The sequence below is a fragment of the Branchiostoma lanceolatum genome, chromosome 14 (assembly GCF_035083965.1).
Source record: "Branchiostoma lanceolatum isolate klBraLanc5 chromosome 14, klBraLanc5.hap2, whole genome shotgun sequence".
In the NCBI taxonomy this organism is placed as follows: Eukaryota; Metazoa; Chordata; class Leptocardii; order Amphioxiformes; family Branchiostomatidae; genus Branchiostoma; species Branchiostoma lanceolatum.
In genome coordinates this window covers 15,865,974-15,889,429 of record NC_089735.1, presented here as the reverse complement: position 1 = coordinate 15,889,429, position 23,456 = coordinate 15,865,974, and the positions used below count along the sequence as shown (strand labels likewise).

Sequence of the window (23,456 nt, the reverse complement as noted above, 5' to 3'; positions counted from 1 at the left end):
TTATTTAAGATAAAGCTTTTAGGGAAGAGGGTAATGTTCCACTTTGACTAACCGTTGTGCTGCCTGTTTATCGAGGCAAAAACTGACTTCTTCGGGAGTAAACTTAACCCAAACCACAAAAAATTCCCATGCGCAACTCATACGGACCTGCATAATCAATGAGAAACATTAATGAGACGTCGCTCGAAAAAGTTAACATTATTTGACGAAGGAATGAGGTCGTGTAGATCTAGTTTCTAAAGTGGTGGTCCAAGGGTACTTGGCGGAATGATGGGAATTTACGTTACTTGCAATTGTCATGTTTTAATTAGTTAGCTCCCCTTTCCACTAGAAGCCAATCACTGAGCGACCGTACAGCGACCAACTTGGACTTGTACCAGCCTTCATTTCATAATAGAAATATGGTGATTGATGTAAAAGTATTATTTAAAAGAAAACAAAACACATGGAATGTACAAAAATATGCTTTCCCAATGACATTCGATGAGCAATCCGCAAGATCTTTGAATCGCAGTCCACGGTCGCAGTCTAAAATGAAAAGGAGCTGTTAGTCCCCCTCTCACTGGACCCGCGACACGCTGTCGGCATCACTGCGGCCGATCGAATTGACAAAGCGCTCAAGGAATTTCATCAACAAAAACGAATCTTTTTAAGCTTTGTGTGTTTTGTTGTCTTTTAATTTTGGCCATACTTGTACGTTTTGAATGACATTCCATTATAAAGTCAAGGGTAACACACATTCAGTTTAGGAGGCAGCGACGCCGCCAGCGTACCGCGGGTCAATTGAAAGGGGTCTTTACTGACACCACGAAATCCTTCTACAGTTCCACAGGTTTATTTGAAGCTTACCACCATGTGTCAGCCTGGCTGTAACCTGACGGGGATGGGAGTGGCCCTGGTCATCCTGGGGGCCGTCAATACCTTCTTCGGCATCGGCGCCCTGGCAGCCTTCCTCCGTAACTACTTCAGTCGCCTCGGCGCACCGATCTGGACGGGCTTGTTATGTTTAGCCATACCTAGTATGGCTCAACATATTGTTATATTTCACTTCCCATACCTAGAGGTATGGGTAGAGTGAAATATTTTGTATTTGTCTGGTTCTTCTTCTTCTTCTTCTCCTCCTCCTGACAAATCTTCAAATGGCTTCTTCTCCGCCATTTCTTAACCAACCGACCTGAAATTTGGTGTGGAGGTTGAGATGGCAAGCACAAATGGACACAAGGCCCACTGTACTAAAGGACGAGCAAGGTCCACTGAGCATCATGTTGTTGTGATCTTGTCGAAAAGTAAGGGACGACAAGATCCCCAACGACAGAGGGTTAATATAGATTTGTTATTTAATGTAATGTTGGATTAAAAAGTGTTGGAATTGATAATATTGGGGGGTGATTTTTGTCGCTAATGTTGGTTCCCTATATTTTTCTTAGTTTTGGGTTAGGTGTGACCATTTTGACCGGAGGGGTGGTTTTTGCCACTAATTTTAGGTGTAAGAGATTAAAGTTATTAGTGTGGTGGTGTTGTGACCTTGCCGTTGGCACAAATGGACACAAGGCCCACTGTACTAAAGGACGAGTAAGGTCCACTGAGCATCATGTTGTTGTGATCTTGTCGAAAAGTAAGGGACGACAAGATCCCCAACGATAGAGGGTTAATAAAGATTTGTTATTTAATGTGATGTTGGATTAGAAAGTGTTGGAATTGATAATATTGGGGGTGGTTTTTGTCGCTAATGTTGGTTTCCAATATTTTTCCTAGTTTTGGGTTGGGTGTGACCATTTTGACCGGAGGGGTGGTTTTTGCCACTTATGTTAGGTGTAAGAGATGAATGTTATTAGTGTGGTGGTGTTGTGACCTTGCCGTTGGCACAAATGGACACAAGGCCCACTGTACTAAAGGACGAGCAAGGTCCACTGAGCATCATGTTGTTGTGGTCTTGTCGAAAAGTAAGGGACGACAAGATCCCCAACGATAGAGGGTTAATATAGATTTGTTATTTAATGTGATGTTAAATTAGAAAGTGTAGGAGACGTGATCTTAAAGAACATGGCAGTTGTGGTCTTGTCAGAAATTTAGGGACGACAGCCACAAAAACCATGAACGATTAGTTTGTTTAATGGTGAGATGGCCAATTAGCTTTTGGAATAAAATTAAGTCAATTTTGAAATGGTAAATACTTAAGACCCTTTCCTTCTTACAATAGAGAATGGCCGATGTATAAATACGGTTTCTTTTAGATGCCGATTTAAAGATGACCACATCAAGGATAAAGAAATGACACAGAGACAAGGATTCCCGCATACTTACCAAGGGAGACGTAAACGTTATAACACTGACTGGTTGTGACTTCATAATGTTGGCTTACTACGATCCTTACTGAATGTCTCTATTGCTCTCTTGACCTTAACTTCCTAGTTCTACAAATCTCTCGTCTCCTGTTTTACTCTGCTCACACAACATTGATTACTTTATCTCTTCGCTGCAGTTCACTTAAACAAATGAATAACCGTCAAAGAATTATAGCACAACAATAGCAGACTAATTCTAAAGTAACCGTTCCAAGTTTGGTAAGGAGTTGCACTGTAACTTCTTGGACGTAAGTGACGGAGTGAAATGTTACTGCAGCTTGCAATTGCATACACATTTGTATTGGGTTTCTACCATTCGTACATCCGGTTTGATTTGAACTGTCGTCGACGAGGATAATCACCTGTATTTTCTTTCATAACGTTATACATGCAAAATCAGCTTCTAAAAGTTGCACACTAAAATAAACAACAAATAGACAATACGTATTCGTTTGAATCAAATAAAGCGGACAACATGTGCACGCCAGTGTGTGGATTCTCTAAATCGTGTCAGGTAATGTCTGGTTGTAACAGCACAATCATGTAACACGGCTCTGATGCTGGTCCGGCAGTGGAAGGTCTCCGGCGACCTCCCCTGCTGCGGTGAGAGTCTGTGTGGGAAACGGCCAGATTGTTCCAGGCCTGGATTGTTCCTCCCTAGTGCACGTGGATACCGGGTGCCCCGGATGACCTTGTAGTCCGGTATAGGTGACCTGTGCAGGGATCGAGGAAAAAACGTACAGAAACATATCAACCTGAATGCTCTCTTCTTTGGTTCTTGTCATCTCTGAAGACGGTAGACAGCTTCGGTCGATTTAACCTCTTGAATTATTGACTTGAATTAGACTATTCCAAAATCATGATTGGCTTTTCTTTCTCAAAGTAGTTGGCGGTGGCGTGTTAGTCATGTAGTAGCTAGGTCCTACAGCCACAGGGAAACAAAATTTAGAATGTATGTGACACTGATTAGCTGTTTGACATATTTCTTAGTACCTACGAATATGGCGTGTTATACCTACTTCAAGGTTTTCGAGTTCGATTAAAAAAATAGGGCTCGAAATTCGCATTTTAGTACAGGTAAAATTGTACTAATTTTATCTTTAGCTAGGAAAACAACATTTGGAGTTAAATAGGCGTGAAACTAATAATTAAGCAATTTCACAATTTTGGGTCCCTAGGAATTTGACCTCTTATCCTGTAACTAAGGTGAGTGAAGAGTGAACGTGTAGGGCTCAAAATCTGCATGCTAGCACAGGTAAAATTGGAGTTGTGCAGGTAATTTTGACGGACTTTTACTAATTTAGGCCCCCATTCCGTTGAGTTATCTGTGAAATCTTTGGTCGCTCATAAAAGGTTGCTGACATTTGAGATTTTGGGTCGCCGTAGAGATTCCACTTGAGCACGTTTTCCAGGAGTTCGGCACTCTCACGGCGATCTGGTCAATTTTACGTTTTTTAATGGTATTTATTATATCTTCGAATTATTGTTTTATTGATTATAAATATTTATAAGTATTCATAAATGTTTCTAACAAAAGGAAATACGAGAATACTATGTTTCAGAAGTTGTTCTGATCATTTGCAAACATTTCGAAAGTGACTGTCAAAAGAGATCATTTTTTGAATAGATTTGAAATATAGATAGCCAGATAGGTTTATTTCATATTTCGAAATATTTCGAACTAAAGATATGGGTCATTTGCCCCCCGTAACCGTGTTGTGACTTGGAATGGGGTCCTTATGTCGCCGTGAGAGCGCGGCGAAAGCGCCGTCCAAGTGGAATGGGGGTATAACTAATATTAAGAATTGGACGAATGCGACGTATCCTTTTTTTCTACATTTGTAATTATGTTGAGCCCAACATACTGTTTGGCGCAATATATTGTGTTCGTATGGTTTCTTTCTCCTCTCAAATCTTGTTATCGACTCAGCTCGGTCGTCCCTGCACCAACTGAGCTGAAATTTGGTATACATGTAGAGTGGGTAAATACCCTGGGAGCCTTTTAAATTTTTTTCGATATTGACCTTGAAAGTGATTTTATTGAGGTTTTTCTGACCAAAAACGTACATTTTGGCCTCCTGTGCTCTGGAAATACATCCAAATGACCTGAAATTTGCTATGGTGGTACATTGAACAAATATTTAAAGAATCCCATTCGCACTTTCGGCATACAATACTTCGAAATACGATTTTAGAGGGTGTTTTGGGAAGAAGATCGGTTATTTTCCTCATATGGGGTCACTGACCTATAGGTCACATCTTTATTCATCTGGCCGGGTTGACTAATTCGGTCAGCCAATGAGAGAGTGCAGATTTATCAAGCTCAACCTGATTGGTTGAAATAGTCAATTTAATTAGGGGCACTTCTAGTACTCTGACAGGTGCAGACACAACTTCACTACTCCCTGGCTCACATCCTTGTGTTGTACATGTAAGTTATTGTTGTGTCCTACTGAAGTTATGTAAGTGCAATTGAGAAGGTTAAAAACTTTTCTGGTGGTATTTTTCGACACACACAGTGTTTTTCTTATTTTAACACTGCATGGAAACAAAGATTTCTACAAGTTTGCAAGCTTGGACACTATGGTAAAACCTGACATTTCTTCGCTATGTACACGAATTTTCTACCCCTCTGTCACCAAGATTGGACACGAGTGCGCACAATAGTGCACAAAAAGTATCCAACGTTTCCCACCTTAGGAAACATCCCGTGTCGGGACGTTGACATTAACATTAACATTAACAATAGAGAGTTGTGAAGTGCGTGAAAATTTACGTTGAGCAAGGAGGCCCTTGCTTTGAGTAGTTGTTTAAAGTTTTTGGCTAAAAATGACGTAAATCAGTAAGAATTTTCAACCTTCTTGCGTAAACCCCTGTTACATGTCTACACTATCGGGCCGCGGGGAAGTCTTGAATATCGGCGCTGATCGATAGCGCATTAAACAAAATGTGTGGCGTAGCGTTGTACTAGAAAAATAATAGCATATGAATATGGGTGCCTGGAAGAGCCCATCCATGCATAGGGTTTCAAATTGGGAGAGATCCATTCTGACTGGTCAATTCAATTCAATTATACATCCAAATACCAACATTGCAGACATACAACAAACTTTAGCCTCTATGCCACAGTCGCTTTTTGCGTGGGGAGGGAAATGGGCGAAACATGTTGCATTTGCTCCCGCAAATGTTGCCTTTCTAGTTTTTTATGTTTTTTACACGTGGACAAATGCGACGTATCATTTTTCTACATTTTTAATTTATCTTCAGCTAATTCTACAATTGTTGGGGGTTGAGGTTTTCAAACGTGGACAAAGGAGATGTACTGGAATTAGTTTTGGCATTTTTACGTTTGTCAGGCGTAAAATGTTAATACGTGGATTATACATGCGACGTATAATTTTTTCTAACTACAAAACTAATTCTAAATTAATTTGTCGGGGGGGGGTGCACATTTTCATACTTGACAAAAAGATGTACTAGAATTGCATTTCTACGTTTTTCGGGCATATGATTTATGGTTTTCATACGTGGACGATGGGACGTACTGTTTTTTTTTGTACATTTGTACTTTGTCTTCAGTTAATGCTACATTTGTCGGGGGTGAGATGTACTGGAATTAGTTTTGGAATTTCTACATCTGATTTTCATACGTGGACGAGTGCGACGTATTATTATTTTCTACATTTGTAGTTTTTCTACTGTAACAGTCTACATTTGTCGGGGATGTAGATTTTTAAATGTGTACAAATAAGTTGTATTGGAATTAGTTCTTATACGTGGACATGCGACATACTAGAATTAGTTCTGGAATTTCAACGTTTGTATGGCACATGATTTTGAAACGTGGATGAATGCGACGTATTTCTAAATTCTAGGCTGCTAAGTTATTGCTCATTTTTCATCAAACCTAAAAAGTTTCAATAACACTTTTAACAGCAATTCTGAATATCAAACATACGTCGAGATGGTTTCGAAAATGGCTACTTGCCGAAATCTCTACCTTGCCATGAAAGGTATCTGAAATGACCACAAAAGCGTAACGTTAACATAAAAACTGAAAAGACCTACCTGCACAAAAACAGAAACAGACGCCTCTTACCTCGGTTCTGTACAGATCGGCTCTGGTGTTATTTGTCCTTCCAGTCTCAGAATCTAAATTTCCATAGTCGAGTCCTGTCTGCGGAACGTGTAACAACTTTTCCTGCCTTGCAGATTAATGAACAAACGTCTGGTGTTGCTATTTTCAAACAGTCCATATTCTTCCAGTCTCTTCTGGCCGTGCTTCCCCGTTGTTGTTTCCACTGCTGACATGGAGGTGATACATCCCTTCTTGCTCACCATGTTGTCACAACTTTCGATTAGAGTTTAGAAATCTCCATATTATCGCTAGAAATGAGTTGTTTTCTAACACAAGAAACGCCCTTTGTTCTCATACGTCTAGACACTGTGGCCACGGTACTAGACTGTGCAGCTGTGTCCTTCTGTCCGCCCACCAGACCAGTACCCTGTAACTGATACTCCCATGGGTGCATCCATGTTGCTGTGCCTGGAGAAGTCATTAACTCGGAAACAGGGCTTAAAATTGATACCCAGTCAAAGTTTCCATCACAATGGCACCATCCCAACTTTGCTAACATGTCATACCATTTGTGGTCTATATCTATATACTATATTGCCTAAAAGACCTAAAATTTGGTCATAACAAGATGTAACATTGACGATGGATTAAGGGCAAGAGTAACGGATTATGGTTAGGGTTATGAATTAATTAAGGTTATGGTGACGGATTAAGGGTAAGGATGACAGATTAAGGGAAAAGGTGACGGATTAGGTTATCGGGTGACAGATTAACGGCTATGGTGACGGATTAAGGGTTATGGCGACGTGACTGATTGAGGGCAACCACTGTGAGGGATCAAGGCTTTCGTGACAAATTAAGGGTTATGGAGACGGATTAAGAGCAAGGATGGATGATGAAGGTCAAGGGCAACGGATTAAGGGCCAGGGTGACGGATTAAGGGAAAGGATGGCGGATTAAGGGAAATGATTACAGATTGAGGGTAAGGATGGCGGATAAGGGGAAATGATTACAGCTTAAGGGAAAGGTAACGGATTAAGGACTAAGTTGACGGATTAAGGGTAAAGATGACGGATTAAGGGAAATGATTACAGATTAAGCGAAAGGGTGACGGGTTAAGGATTGTGGTGACGGATTAAGGGCAAAGGTCGCGGATTAAGGGCTATAATGATGGTTTAAGGGTGATGGTGACGGATTAAGAGCAAAGATGGCTGATGAAGGTCAAGGGCAACGGATTAAGGGCTAGGGTAACGGATTAAGGGATAAAGTGACAGATTAAGGGTAAGAATGGCGGATTAAAGGAAATTAGTACAGATTATGGGAAAGGGTAACAGATTAAGGGCTAGGTTGATGAATTAAGGGTAAGGATGGCGGATTAAGGGAAATGATTACAGATCAAGGCGAAGGGTAACGGATTAAGGGCTAAGTTGACGAATTAAGGGTAAGGATGGCGGATTAAGGGACATGATTACAAATCAAGGCGAAGGGTAACGGATTAAGGACTAAGGCGACGGATTAAGGGTAAGGATGGCGGATTAAGGGAAATTATTACAGATTAAGGGCAAGGATGACGGATTAAAGAGGAATGATAACAGATTAAGTGAAAGAGTGATGGATTAAGGATTGTGGTGACGGATTAAGGGCAAAGGTCGCGGATTAAGGGCTATGGTGACGGTTTAAGGGTGATGGTGACGGATTAAGGGGAACGATGGCTGATGAAGGTCAAGGGCAACGGATTAAGGGCTAGGGTGACGGATTAAGGGATACAGTGACAGATTAAGGGTAAGGATGGCGGATTAAGGGAAATGAGTACAGATTATGAGAAAAGTTAACGGATTAAGGACTAAGTTGACGAATTAAGGATAAGAATGGCGGATTAAGGGAAATGAGTACAGATTAAGGCAAAGGGTAACGGAGTAAGGACTAAGGCGACGGATTAAGGGTAAGGATGGCGGATTAAGGGAAATCATTACAGATTAAGGGCAAGGATGACGGATTAAAGAGGAATGATAACAGATTAAGTGAAAGAGTGATGGATTAAGGATTGTGGTGACGGATTAAGGGCAAAGGTCGCGGATTAAGGGCTATGGTGACGGTTTAAGGGTGATGGTGACGGATTAAGGGGAAGGATGGCTGATGAAGGTCAAGGGCAACGGATTAAGGGCTAGGGTGACGGATTAAGGGATAAAGTGACAGATTAAGGGTAAGGATAGCGGATTAAGGGAAATGAGTACAGATTATGGGAAAAGTTAACGGATTAAGGACTAAGGTGACGAATTAAGGATAAGAATGGCGGATTAAGGGAAATGAGTACAGATTAAGGCAAAGGGTAACGGAGTGAAGACTAAGGCGACGGATTAAGGGTAAGAATGGCGGATTAAGGGAAATAATTACAGATCAAGGGAAAGGGTAAAGGACTAAGGTGACGAATTAAGGGTAAGAATGGCGGATTAAGGGAAATGAGTACAGATTAAGGCAAAGGGTTGCGGAGTAAAGACTAAGGCGACGGATTAAGGGTAAGAATGGCGGATTAAGGGAAATGAGTACAGATTAAGGGAAAGGGTAACGGATTAAGGACTAAGGTGACGGATTAAGGGTAATGATGGCGGATTAAGGGAAATGAGTACAGATTAAGGGAAAGGGTAACGGATTAAGGACTAAGGTGACGGATTAAGGGTAATGATGGCGGATTAAGGGAAATGATTACAGATTGAGTGTAAGGATGGCGGATTAAGGGAAATGAGTACAGATTAAGGCAAAGGGTAACGGATTAAGGACTAAGGTGACGGATTAAGGGTAATGATGGCGGATTAAGGGAAATGATTACAGATTGAGTGTAAGGATGGCGGACTAAGGGAAATGAGTACAGATTAAGGGAAAGGGTAACGGATTAAGGACTAAGGCGACGGATTAAGGGTAATGATGGCGGATTAGGGGAAATGAGTACAGATTAAGGGAAAGGGTGACGGATTAAGGACTAAGGTGACGGATTAAGGGTAAGGATGGCGGATTAAGGGAAATGATTACAGATTAAGGGCAAGGATGACGGATTAAGAGGAACGATCACAGATTAAGTAAAAGGGCGACGGATTAAGGATTGTGGTGACGGATTAAGGGCAAAGGTCGCGGATTAAGGGCTATGGTGACGGTTTAAGGATGATGGTGAGAGATTAAGAGCTATGATGACGGGATAAGGACAACGCTGAGGGATTAAAGGCTTTCGTGACAGATAAGGGGCAAGGGTGACAGACTTGGGTCTCTGCTGACATATTAATGTTTATGATAACGGTTTAAGGGCAATAGTGACGGATTCACTTCACAAATCACCATGCAGCGCAGATGACAGCTTCTTCAAATAATGTACATCTTTGTCTAAGCTTCCTGCACACCATAGTGCATGGTAATATATCGTTACTGTATTCTGCAATCCTGTTTGAAAGATTTCTTAACAAAAACACCCCTGCAGTTCCGTGGCAAGCTGCTAAGGGACCGAAACTTACCCCACTTCTTTCTTACGTGAAATTCAAAAGTGGGGTAATTATGCAAAAGGTTTTAGTGAAAATGTTCTTTTCAACTGAAGGTACCACAGGAAAAGTACATTCTCCCAAGGGGGTGGGTTTTACAAAAATATTCCATTTCAGAACAGTCAGTTTTTAAGATTTTGCAGGGGATAGAGATGAAGTGAAATATGACGTATTTTAACTATTTACTTTACAACTGTTACCTTTCTAGTTATGTTCATTTCCCCCCACATTAGTTACACTGAAACGCAAACCTGTTCATATTTGCTGAACAAGCTAATATTTATCTCTAGTGTTATATTTCACTTCCCATACCTAGAGGTATGGGTAGAGTGAAATATTTTGTATTTGTCTGGTTCTTCTTCTTCTTCTTCTCCTCCTCCTGACAAATCTTCAAATGGCTTCTTCTCCGCCATTTCTTAACCAACCGACCTGAAATTTGGTGTGGAGGTTGAGATGGCAAATACCCCCAGGCCCTTTGTAAATCGTTTTGAAACAGGCCTTAAAATCATTTTTATGGAGGTTTTTTGGGGCATTTTTAGACAATTTTTATATTTTGGGCTCCTGTGCCCTGGTATAACAAGCAAATGACCTGGAATTCGGCACAAGGGTGCCTTGAACATGTCCCTACAGGATTTCAATCACATTTCCGGTGTACATCACTTCAAAATGCTTCGTTTTGGGGACTTTTGGACCCATTTTCAGACCAAAAACGGGTCAAAATTGCTGTCCCCGTTCTATGTTCTATCTAAGAATCCATGTTCTATCTAAGGTTCCGGGCGTTCCATTTGCTGCTGGCCAAAGAACATGTGTTCTTTTCAGGTAACCTGAGGTCATGTTGCAGGTAAACACGCAAGCCTTTGCACTAAGAAGCTCTTGGTGTCTCGCAGAACTTGAATAGAGAATTTTTTTGCACGGGTGATTTTGAAACAGTCAATTTATGCATTGAGAGGGACTCCGAGGGAGATTGGCAAAGTATGATGCTCTCGCAAATGTTGCCAAATAAACATGGTTTTGGGGGCATGGTCAAATTTAATTATGGCGGCTTCAACCACTAATAAATCACGACTTGACGACGAGAAAAGTGCAATCTGTCTCTGAATTGGTTTTGTCGCACTTATATACAACTTATAATCAAACCCATACCAACGATGATGATATACCACTAGGCCGAGGTAGGCCGATCTGATCGATTGCGAGCAGGTTTGCATGCAGTTTCACTTTCTGCACCAACAACCTTTGACCCAGGAAGTAATACTTCACAAGCGCCTCTCAAAGCGCGATTGTCTACACATGATGTGAATGAATATCAGCAAACTTTTGAATTGTTAAAATAATTTTACTGTAAAAAAGACAGGCATTGTTGGCTTTTTATGCGGTAGTTATCTAGCACGTTTTTAATAGGTCATTTTGCGTTGTAGCACGTGGTTGTAGGGGTTCAACACAACTTAAATTGTTAATACTTTTTGAATAGCAAGGTTAAGAATAGACTAGAAATTTCATACGCTATCTATCTCATAATTGTTTACATATGAAATTGTTTTATATAAGATAAACCAATGTCGGGTCGGCCTTACTATGTGCCACGAAGCCCTTCCCCCTCCTAATAGTAATAACGTTGGGTAACATAAATTCGCCATTTTTCCGATAATGGTTGACTAAAATCAATCCAGCAGAACAACAAACTATCCTTTTTTTCTATTATTCTGTCAGTATCATGTACTATCTTAAAGTTTGCTCTAATCATATATATGGTAGATATGGTAAAGCTAGTCGTGCTGACACCAGAATATTTCAACTTGAAACTACCGTCCGCCGCACGCACAATGACGGTGTTGTCGGACAGGGGTGAACATTAATTCGGGAGAGAAGATTCGTCTTGAATATCTTACCGCTAATTACATTTTATACAGCAGCTATTCGTTCCATCCGTGGCTTGAGGAGAGTGCTATGGATAATGATGAAGTTAAAAAAATACACGAAAAAACGGCCGTAACGCACGCATCAGGCCTACGGGAACAACCCGTGTGTTGAGTCGGTAGAACGTCAAAGTCGACATCCACCGTCATGGCAACGAGTACATTATTCATGGCAAGTTAGCCGGATGCCGTAGCATTGATAATACTACTATGTCCATGTATTCCTTGTTGTGTTAGAAGCAAACTTTGAGGAAAATATCGTCCTCAGTCCACAATCACACGCAACATTTAGACAAAAAAGTGTTCCTCACAAACCTTTGTCGTCTGCTTGACAACAGGATTCTGGGTAATGATATGGCGGCGGGAAAATACACGTGCCGTAGGTTGTAGCAACAAAGAGGGGTTTTGATGATTGATCACACTTAGAGTCCAATTGCAGGTCAGCAATTTTAAGAAAATAAGTTGTCTTGTAAATGATTGTGTTTAGCAGGAAGCGGATGTGACATTTGTCTTATAAACCAGCCGACAACGATGCAGTGTGATTCTCCCACGATGCCCTCAGACTGTTCCAATAAGGGACGGAGAGTTTTTGTCCTCGTCGCCTTCTAATGCATGGTTATCGAAGCTTTTCAGCCAGTGTTCTGAATACGTTAGTCTGTCAAGTTTGCATTTCTAGCGGTATTACTGATGTTGCATCTAGCACATATCCCTAAATACCCCGTTTTCGAAAAATCGTGAATTTAAGTACCCCGCGAATTTATGTTACCCAACGTTATAGTTTTGTATATTTGCATAGTGCATATGTTTGCGCATTTTTCCAGGGTGATGTATAGTATTGTACTTTTATATATAGTGTATAGTATTGTTGTGTATCTTTGCATATGTTCAAGCATGTTAATGAATGTAGATGAAGAATAAATAGATCTTGGGACAAGTCTTCTTGTGTTTAGATGGAATTTTTGGATGGTCCATTTCGTCAAAAGATCAATTATTGCATGGGGGGGGGGGGGCGAAGTGAAATATTCTGAATTTGCTCTTAAAGCAAATGACGGCCAGTCTAGTTTTTGTTCACGTTCTTCTTCTTCTTCTCCTGCCATATCTTCAAATGGAATCTACTCCGTCATTTTTGGGCCAAACGGCCTGAAATTTGGCATGTAGGTAAAGATTGCAAATACCCCCAGACCCTTTTTTAATTGTTTTGAAACAGGCCTAAAAATCATTTTTATGGAGGTTTTTTGGGGCACTTTTAGACAATTTTTATATTTTGGGCTCCTGTGCCCTGGTATTGCAAGCAAGTGACCTGAAATTCGGTACAAGGGTGCCTTGAACATGTCTCTACAGGACTTCAATCACATTTCTGGTGTACATCACTTCAAAATGCTTCATTTTGGGGACTTTTGGGCCCATTTTCAGACCAAAAACAGGCCAAAAGTGGTATCCCCGTTCCATGTTCTATTTGCTGCTGGCCAAGGAATCCATGTTCTATCTAAGGATCCCCGAGTTCCATTTGCTACTGGCCAAAGAACACTGTTCTATTTAGGTCATCTGAGGTCATATTGCAGGAACACACGCAAGCCTTTGCAGTAAGAAGCTCTTGGGATCTCGCAGAACTTGTAGAGAGAATTTTTTGCACGGGTGATTTTGGAACAGTCAATTTATGCATCGGGAGGGAGATTGGCGAAGTATGATGCTCTCGCAAATGTTGCCTTTCTACATGCAGTTAATATTTCGATTTGCCCAAGTATTATTTTGGGACAGCCCACTTCTTGCATGGAGAGGAGTATGGCTAAACATGCTGTATTTGCTCAGGGGCAAATGACGGCCTTTCTAGTTCGTAAGTTCTTTTTTTAAAGATTTTATTCAGATAAACAAAGATACAAAACAGAAACATGAAACAAGTTAGTTGTAGTCTTGCAGCATACAATGTATATTGAATACAGTACATCTATATATAGGCATGACCGTCCCAAAAATGTCAAATGTTTGCGATCGTGCGACGGTTGTACGAACAAATGTGGTCGGACCGAAACCCATAGCCCGGCCCACCTCTGTCAAAATGTAGACGTGCAAAATAAAGATATAAAAATGCAAACATTTTATGACAATGCAGTCACTCTCTCATTGGTCGAACAGGTAATGTAATTTTCTCATTGGTTGAATTTTTAACTGTGATGGAAAGTGAGGATCGATCTATGTGACCAGTATTTTCCCGCTTCTGCAGGTGTTCCTCACTGATGGAAATGTAGTTACTCTCTCATTGGTCGAACAGCTAAATGTCATTTTGTCATTGGTTGAATTTTCAACTGTGATGGACGGTTAGGATCGATCTAAATGACCAGTATTTTCCCGCTTCTGCAGGTGGTCCTCATTGGAGCCATAGGGATCGTGTCAGGGAGGAAATTCAAGCAGACAGGCACCCACTCCGGATTTGTGAGCTTGTATTTTACTACCTCCGTGTATGTGGATGAGGTTTCCCCGCGCCGAAGGTATTGTTATCTCCATGAATTATGGAGGTATTGTTTTTGGTGTGTCCGTGTGTATCTGTCCGTCTTGGGGTATGTTTGTTTTTATGGATATTCGTGGTTAACATGTAAGGAACCTCTTAATGACATTTGGTATGAGAGAAGATCTTGATAAGGCAAAGGTGATCCTAAATGTTTGTCCTTCTAGTGACTTCCTGTTTTTATATCTTCTGTTCTGGACGTACGGACATTCTGGACACGAGACAGCGTTGTTCATAAGTGCCCTTGATGTACTACTTAATGGCCTCCATGAATAAATTTCTTCTAGTCATCACCACCCATCACTCAACATGGACGGTGGGCGGTGTAAAGTTCTTAGCAACTCGCTGACGTCACGTGGACGTACGGTATGGCAGCCTTCCTGACGCTGAGCATCCTGGGTATTTTCGTGGCGTGGGCCCAACTCGGCATGTCCTCCTGGGCGATCGCCGTCTACGGGTATAATTGTCTCCTCTCGCCGATCTATGGCGGCATCCAGAGTGGAATCAGTCCAACCAATTTAAATGAGTAAGCATCTCCTTCTGCTCACTGTTGTCTGGAAGATTGATACCCATACTTGTGAGAATCGGGGGTTCCTAATCCTGTTGATTTTTGCATTTTTGCTAAGATGGACCAATTATTGTTATACTGCCAACTGTCTGTTATCACATGGTGTTAGAAGTCTTGAAGACTGCATCTGGTTTCCATGGTGACGGATAATGCTATTCAATTGGACTGATTTACATTGTTAATGATCAGAGAACGCTGAGTTTCGATTGGTACTTCTTTTGTAGATTTAACCTCCTTGGTCTGGGCTTGTATTCCCCCTCATCACGGGTCATGACTGTTAATCAATTTTGTTAGCATTTCATGAACTAGTAAAATGTATACGTGATTATGTGTACACACTTTACGTTTGGGACCGCATCTTCTAGCAGCGAAACCTAGTTGCAGTCCACAATTGAACCATTCAGTATTGCTTTGAATAAAATTGATGGTGGTGTGTAAAGAACTTTGTTATCCAGTGACTTATCAACCTGAAACTATTCATGTACGTTAACTAGTGATTTGTCAACCTGATGAAGCTTTTTATGGATGGAAGTACAAATGTATAATGTTTTAGTCTATAAAATTTCATTCCTGCTTTATAAAGGTACTGCTGGACCATGATTCATCTGCACCGCGCCGGAGCGGCGCTAGGGGGACTGGTGGTGATCATGTGTCTTGTCTCCTCCATCCTCGGCTGTGTGGCCTGCTGTAACCGTGGCAACCAGCGGGTGAGTTGGTTGGTTGTTTTTAAAACTCGGAAGTACAACCTCCTATAGTGACGTCTCGGTAGCGTACCGGCCGGGTGTTTGTCCCAGAACCCAGAGGTCTTGGGTTCAAATCCGGGGTCTCCTGATTTGTCGTTGTGCCCTTGAGAAAGGCACTTAATACGAATTTCCTTACTTTATCCAGGTGAAAATGAGTACCTAGCTTCTGTTAGGGATGTCCCTCGGATAGGTTAAATGGGGGTCCAGTGTTTGAGAACGTAAAGTTACCCACCACGCTTATCGAAAAGAGGAGAGGTCTTTCACGGTGTGAGTGGATCAAACGAAGCTGTCCGGATATGCAGCTTGCACTCTTCAATATAGGCCTGGTGTGTTAAGCCATGAGGCGGTTTACCGGGTATGCCAGCAATACAAACAAACAAAACCGTGACGTCCTATCCGAGGGACGAAACTAGGTACTCATTTTCACCTGAGTGAAGTGAGAAAAGTCGTGTAAAGTTCTCCGAGTGTGTTTAAAAAATGCCTGTCTAAACTGGGCCCTAATGTATCGTGTAGCATTATATCTTAATTTTTGTCTTATTTTTCTTTATATAAGAAAATCTTTCTTCCCATAAGAAAAAAAAAAGAAAACAAGAAAACTAAGAAAAAACATTTTTGGTAGTGTAGGTGGCAAAGTATTAATTTTGGCTTCATATGACCGTTAAAAACTCTGATCCCTGACCGAGCTTACAATGCAATTTCATTTGTATACTAAGAAATCAGTCTTTTTTTGTATTCTAAGCAGTTCTATTCGCATATCTAAAGAAATAACTTAAGATATTCCCAACGGCGTTAACTTGACGTTCTAAGACTTTGAAGCAAAACCATACAAGTTGTAGGCATAACGTTAAACATGTTTCGGCCGATGTCCAATTTGATATGTGAATCCTGACATTCTTTAAAAAGTGTTCCTATCTTTTGGACACGTACTTAACATTTAGTAGACTGTAAACATGTTTCTTTACCGTTACATCTGATGACAAGTCTGTTGTTCTAGCCGGGCCAAAGTGGGATGAGCATGCAGCCAACCAACCAGCCAGGCCCCGCCAACTACCCACCAGGTAATATCAGTTTTGCAGTCCTGTATGCTTTTTTTCGGAGAGCATAATTCAATGTAGAGCGTAATCATTGGACCTTTCTTATACTCCCTCTTGCGACAATCATCTGTACCTGCAGCTGATCACGCCCGCACATTGCATAGCTATCGTCTGCATTTTTGGGGTGTGCAAGTTAGGGGTCATACAAAGCCTTTTACTCAAAAGCAGCTAGGTTTGGCTTTGTATTGCCAACATACATGTCCAAACAAGATTTAATTGGAATCAAAAAGGTAAACCTGGTTTAAACTTTCCTATGATTTTAATTGGTTACTAAATCAAAGCTTCTTGCTTCTTTGTGTGCTATTTTCCATTAATTAGCGTTCGTTCTATCTCAACAACCAGTTCCACACTTTATTTAAAAGTTATTGTTTTTCCTCCTCCTTCTTTTATTCTTCTATTACAAACAAGAAAGGTCACTGACCTAGACAAGACGGCTGTCAACATGGTTACTGGTAAAGTAGCAGGCACCCAGTGGTGTTCGATTACATAATGTAGCAAGCGGCAGCACAGGGACTGATCACCGTATGTATGAATGAGTTTGAGTAAGAATAAACAGAGCAGTAGTTTGTTAGGTTAGACCATGAGAATGTCAGCATCATGTATTTTTATGTAAATGTTACTTTTCTAGTCTTGACTGGGACATGTACGTACAGCTAAAGCCCCCCTCTCACTGGACCCGCGGCACGCTGGCGGTGTCGCTGCGTCCTAAACTGGATTTGTGTTACCCTTGACTTTATAAAGCGAATATCATTCAAAACATACAAGTATGACCAAAAAACAACAAATAAAGCTTTAAAATATTAGGTTTTTGTCAATGAAATTTGTTGAGTGCTTTGTCAATTCGATCGGCCGCAACGACGCCGCCAGCGTGCCGCGGGTCCAGTGAGAGGGAGGCTTGATACTCGAGACAGCAAATCTCACAGGAATACATGTTTTTTTCCTGCAGCAAGGCCGGCTGCATATCATCCCCAGGCCAGGCACTTCTAGCAGCTAGGCGGGCCTCCCGGGTTTACGTGCCGTGGGCTGGGCAGTAGAGCTCGGCGTACCCTGCTCGCGTCCGGTCCCCCGAAAGTGCGAAATGGACGAAATGGAACGAAATGGAACGAAATGGAACGAAATGGAACGAAATGGAACGAAATGGAACGAAATGGAACGAAATGGAACGAAATGGAACGAAATAAAACATATATAGCATTATGAAATGAAATACCAGTAGATAGCGAAATGTAAGGAACGTTGTAACATTCACAGTAGACCGGAACAGGAAGCAAATACATAATATAACGTATTTTATTTCTTTAATCTATTTGATAATATTAAATACAACGTTTTTGCCGCGTTTGTGTGGCTAGATTCTTCCCTGAAAATGCGAGCGCCACGTGCAAAGAGCTCGGCCGCTCTTCTTGATTTTACCAACTATCTGCAAATGTACTGCTGCAAATAGCAGGGAAAACAAGCAAACGGAACTGAGTATCGAAGTAAGGACTAGATTATACAGAAGCTGGTGGTAACATTGTATCTCATAATTCAGCAAGAGGGCATGAGGCAAGCGTAATTTTATTATTTACACAGCGTGTTTGCGTGTTGTGTGAACTGTGAAATACATGTCCTGCTCGTTCACACCGTACCCTCCCTTTCTTTTTTCTCGTGAACAAGGAGGCAGAAATGTCTCCAGAGGTAGTTCTCAGTCCACGTCCGTGATTGAATGGAGTGTGAAATGTCATTGGTGACGCAGCTGCATTTGCATATCATTAACGGAGGGGTCCATTCTCCGACAGCCGACCAGCCGACAATTGATTGTATAAAAATCGTTGTTGCGGAGCGGAGGGGTCCATTCTCCGACAGCCGACCAGCCGACAATTGATTGTATAAAAATCGTTGTTGCGGAGATATGCATATGCTACGTACTTGTTATGGACTAAAACCGTATGTAAATAAAACTTGGAAGTCGGAGTTTGATTCAACCTGTCGGTAGCACGCCCACGTGCACAGTTCCGATGCGCTGGCAACATTGGCGGTTCATTTGCATGCGGGGCTCCATTTGCAGCACGCAAACGCGCTGTATAAATAATAAAATTACGCTTGCCTCATGCCCTCTTGATGAATTATGAGATGCAATGTTACCACGTGCACCAACTGTATAATCTAGTCCTTACTTCGATACTCAGTTCCGTTTGCTTGTTTTCCCTGCTATTTGCAGCAGTTCATTTGCAGATCGTTGCATAAACGCAAAGGAAGAGCGGTGGATCTCTTTCCACGCGGCGCTCCCATTTTCAGGGAAGAATCTAGCCACACAAACGCGGCAAAAACGTTGTATTTACTATTATCAAACAGATTCAAGAAATAAAACATGTTATATAATGTATTTGCTTCCTGTTCCCGTCTACTGTGAATATCACAACGTTCCTTATATTTCGCTATCTACTGGTATTTCATTTCATAATGTTACATATGTTTTAGTTCGTTCCATTTCGTTCCATTTCGTTCCATTTCGTTCCATTTCGTTCCATTTCGTTCCATTTCGTTCCATTTCGTTCCATTTCGTTCCATTTCGTTCCATTTCGTTCCATTTCGCACTTTCGGGGGACCCCTCGCGTCGACCCGGCCAGACAGACCACCATGGCATGTCGATCACCCAGCACAGGATTTATATATTAATACCTGTATTTGCTAATTCATGCCCGTAGGCTAATTGCAAGAGTACAAACGGTAAAAAGTAGCAAGATTCTATCTATTCTATACATCTAACTAATGTTTCTACATATATTACAGGGGGGCTTGACTTCCTCTTTGGAGGCAGTGGCTGGTGAAAAGTCCCGCGTTTTTAATGATTAGACCACAGCAAGTAAATTTTATGGATGACATCCTCCGCAGACTCCAAAATTAATGAGATAGGGCGAAAAAACACAAGGCAGGCCAAAAAAAACCAAGATTCCTATGTTTTCAAATTTTGAGATCATAAGTCTTTGATGTAAACATGTCTTTGTAGATGTGTATACATCTCAATAGACTAACTACAACAAATGCAGAAAATAGCTTGTTGTGCCATCATCTGAAGCAACTACACTGGGAATTCATATGAGATGAAACACCTTGGGTATACAGCTCGATTAACTAGACCGCCCCCCCTCCCATTTTTTATCAAATATCCTTGCTAGAACAAATGCAGAAAACAGCTTGTTATCATACCATCATAGGCAGGAACTACACTGGGTATTCATATGCAATAAAACACCTTAGACCGTCAACATTAAACTGTTCTTGAAGATGTGTATACAGCTCAATAATCTAGAACAAACGCAGAAAACAGCTTGTCATACCATCATGGGCAGGAAGAGCCAGGAACTACACTGGGTATTCATATGCAATAAAACACCTTACACTGTCAATGTTTACGACATATTTGCCAATTTTTAGCATGTTGACCACCGTCGGAGGGCAATGAACTTTCTATTTCAAAATCAGGCAAAAATTAATGAGCGCGCTGATGTCATCCATAAAAATTACTTGCTGTGGCCTTAGTGGGTTTTGTGATTTTAGTAGAAATGTATTTTTTGGAGGTATTCTAGATGTTGAAAGCTCGGGAATATTGTTATAATTGTTTTAAAAAGCTTGTTTCTTTCATCCTCATATTGAGGGCATTTAGAAATGAAATGTATTTCATCTTCCACCGTATCCGTTGCACAGTATCTACACAGTCTATCCCGAACTGACATTTTTTATGACGTCCCTTTTCTATCTCTAGTAGGTGCACACTGATATATATATATTTGTAGAGCGAGAGAAAAGTGTGCTGGGTTTATACTTGCATATTAGTCCAAAGATTTTTGAATCAAAATTTATGGATAACATCCTCTGCAGACTCCGAACCTAATTCGAGCACAGGGTGGTGGAAAAGGATGCCAGTAGGTTCGAAAGAAGTAAACTATTAACCTTGTTTAAAACGATAAACATGGTATCACAACACGGAAGACTTTTATTCAACACAGTGATGTCAACATTATAAGTGAATTCCATGATTCACAACTGATATTTTTGCACTTTGCTTAAACAACATAAAACCATAATGGTGAATTAATCACTAGAATAACTAGACATGGTATCATCTACATTCAAATCTATGTACATCATCTTGTGGTGCAAAACTTTAACCCTATCTAGACCGGGGGGGGGGCTAAAAGTGCCCGCGCCAACTTTGACATTGTATAACTGCCAAACGACGTATGGTAGGACAAGCAAACTTGCTGACTTTTCCTAAAATTTAGTTGCCAACATTATCATTATAAAAGTATAAGTTTGTCATTTTTCGTGTTGCCATGGCAACGGGTTTCTGAAGATGCATTTTATGCAAATTTCACTAATTTCGATTTAAACATAGTTGTTTCCAATGTTTTCTTGCTCAACCACACTATTTTCCTACATGTATAACATTATATGTATTTTAATGTAACTCTCATGATTCAATTTAAATAAATTATGCTAATTTGATGACGTCATCGCTCAAAATCCAAGATGGCGGACAAAATCATTATTTTCGGTATAAACAGGCTTTTTCGCCTTTAAATTCGTCACAACCTGGAATTTTCGTAACCAGAAACATTCAGATGAATGTTTTTCGTCTATTTTGACTGTTATTTTGGGTCATAAATGGGAAAAAAAAGTATTTTTAAAAATTTCAAAATGGCCAATCCAAGATGGCGGATCCCAGGGGCCGCTAACAACACATGACGTCATCGTTCGACGTTATTTTGACGTCAATTTCGTCACCACTGACGTCAAATGTCTTGGCATACCTTTAAATCAATAATGCGCACTATTTTGTCTAATGCGCTTAGATATTATGGGAATTCCGTATTTAGCCAATAAAATGACATCAATGACGTCATAATTACGTCATATTACGTCATAACGTCACCAAAATTACAGGAATTATAAAACTTCACGTGAACATCACTCCCTGCAAATTTGGTGATGATAGGGCATACCGTTCGGAAGTTATGATGGGGGGGTCGAAAGAGCCCCCCCCCGGTCCAGGAAGTCTCAAAAAAGCCCGGTCTAGATAGGGTTAAAGGAAGGCTAAACTTAAAATTGTAAAGTCTAATAATCTTTGCTAAATATACCCCAAATCAAGTCCTCATTTGTTTTACATAAATCCGCCATAGTTCAGGGCTCTGCCGTTATTTGTATCTTGGGCCGTTCTGACGGCTACTCGCCTGATGATTGAATTAATCAATTGTACGGTCACAATATGTGACGTCAGGTCTCGGCATTTCCAAACCAAAGTGAATAGCTAGGGCTTTTCAATCTGGCTTTGCTGAGGATGGATTTAGAGGAATTTCCCGACGAATTCGAAGGAATCGAGGAGATAGTGAGAATTGAATTCGGAAAATTCCTCGAAATTTCCTCCTCATGAAAACCAGATCCAAAATCTTTGTTCATACCATGTCCTTGTTCATACTGAATGGGAAATGCCGAGACCTGACGTCACATATTGTGACCTTACAATTGATTAATTCAATCATCAGGCGAGTAGACGTCAGAACGGCCCAAGTTACAAATGACGGCAGATCCCTGAACTATGGCGGACTTATGTTAAACAAGTGAGGACTTGACCTTGGGGTATATTTAGCAAAGTATAGTAGACTTGTCAATTTTAAGTTTAGCCCCCCCCCCCCTTTAAGGTTCATTTTGTATTTGCAGTTTGTAGTTGACAGTACGAAAGTCGCTGTACTTTTTGTCATGACAATAAAGCTTCTTCTTCTATAATCAGCCCGGTTGCTCATCTCTTTCTAATATTATAAAATACAAATTACAAGTCAAAAACTAAAAACGGAGGAACAGGCAGTTTCCATTATCTATAGAGTAAGTTTACATTTTCATGGAACAATTATAAAGATTGAACATTCTGGATCATAATAATAATATTCACCGATTTGAGACCAAATGTTTGCGAAGCTCAATTCGCAGGGACCCACTGCAAAGCAGGGTCAATCTTAGCGAAGGTAATTAAGACTCCAACGTCAGTACTTTCGTTACATGAAGTAAGATCAACCCAGACACCTTCGCCATGGCGGTGATTTTTTTATTGTCACACTTGTTTGTGAATCCATTTCTGTATTAAAGCTTCTTTCACTGAATTCCAGCGATGTTGTCTTCTATCCAAACAGCGAACTCAGCCACACGGGAGTAGACTCCGGGCTTCCTCGGTTGTGCGCACCCCTCACCCCAGCTCACCACCCCCTCCAGCGTCCATCGGCCTCCCCCTCGGCTACAAACGAGCGGTCCCCCAGAATCCCCCTAAAATGATACGACAGTTACATTCAAAAGAATAGATTATCTTGCTTTCAACTGCAATGCAATCAAAACGTAAATAATTTGTGAGTAATTGTATTCAAATCTATTGTTGAAGAAATATTTCAAAGTTTACACACAATAAAATAGTTAACTACATTTTGGGGAACTTTCAAATCTTCAGATCTTTTTGGCGACGTTTCGGGTGCGGAACCAGCTTTAGATCTAGATCGTTCCAGGTCTTTCGATGTAGTGATATAACCAGCTGCTACCGCGCTGGGTTCCTGCGAAGCTGGTGTGTTTCGCCGAAGGGCTGTTATACTGGCTATATAGATACAGATACAAATAGATCTTGGGTCTGGTTTAAAAAGAGTTCGAAAATTCTACATTAGGA

The 23,456-nt window shown here is 40.9% G+C and overlaps 1 protein-coding gene and 1 long non-coding RNA gene across 2 annotated transcripts; one reads left to right on the top strand and one right to left on the bottom strand.

Annotated features, from left to right (window-relative positions):
* Positions 1-2,300: 2,300 nt before the first annotated feature.
* On the bottom strand, positions 2,301-7,095 carry LOC136448914 (uncharacterized). Its single transcript, XR_010757949.1, has 2 exons — positions 6,445-7,095; positions 2,301-3,058 (listed from the first exon to the last, which is right to left on the bottom strand). It is a non-coding gene; the product is annotated as an uncharacterized lncRNA (long non-coding RNA).
* A 7,131-nt stretch (positions 7,096-14,226) lies between these two features.
* LOC136448915 (uncharacterized) lies at positions 14,227-17,829 on the top strand. Its single transcript, XM_066448623.1, has 4 exons — positions 14,227-14,892; positions 15,518-15,641; positions 16,672-16,735; positions 17,718-17,829. The coding sequence occupies exons 1-4, from the start codon at positions 14,735-14,737 to the stop codon at positions 17,756-17,758; spliced, it is 387 nt and encodes a 128-aa protein (XP_066304720.1). The 5' UTR covers positions 14,227-14,734; the 3' UTR covers positions 17,759-17,829.
* The last annotated feature ends 5,627 nt before the right edge of the window (positions 17,830-23,456 follow it).

Coding starts and splice junctions, on each gene's coding strand:
- LOC136448915 (XM_066448623.1), top strand. CDS start 14,735: ATGGCAGCCTTCCTGACGCTGAGCATCCTGGGTATTTTCGTGGCGTGG. Junction 14,893..15,517: donor AGTCCAACCAATTTAAATGA/GTAAGCATCTCC, acceptor TGCTTTATAAAG/GTACTGCTGGACCATGATTC. Junction 16,736..17,717: donor CCCCGCCAACTACCCACCAG/GTAATATCAGTT, acceptor TTTTTCCTGCAG/CAAGGCCGGCTGCATATCAT.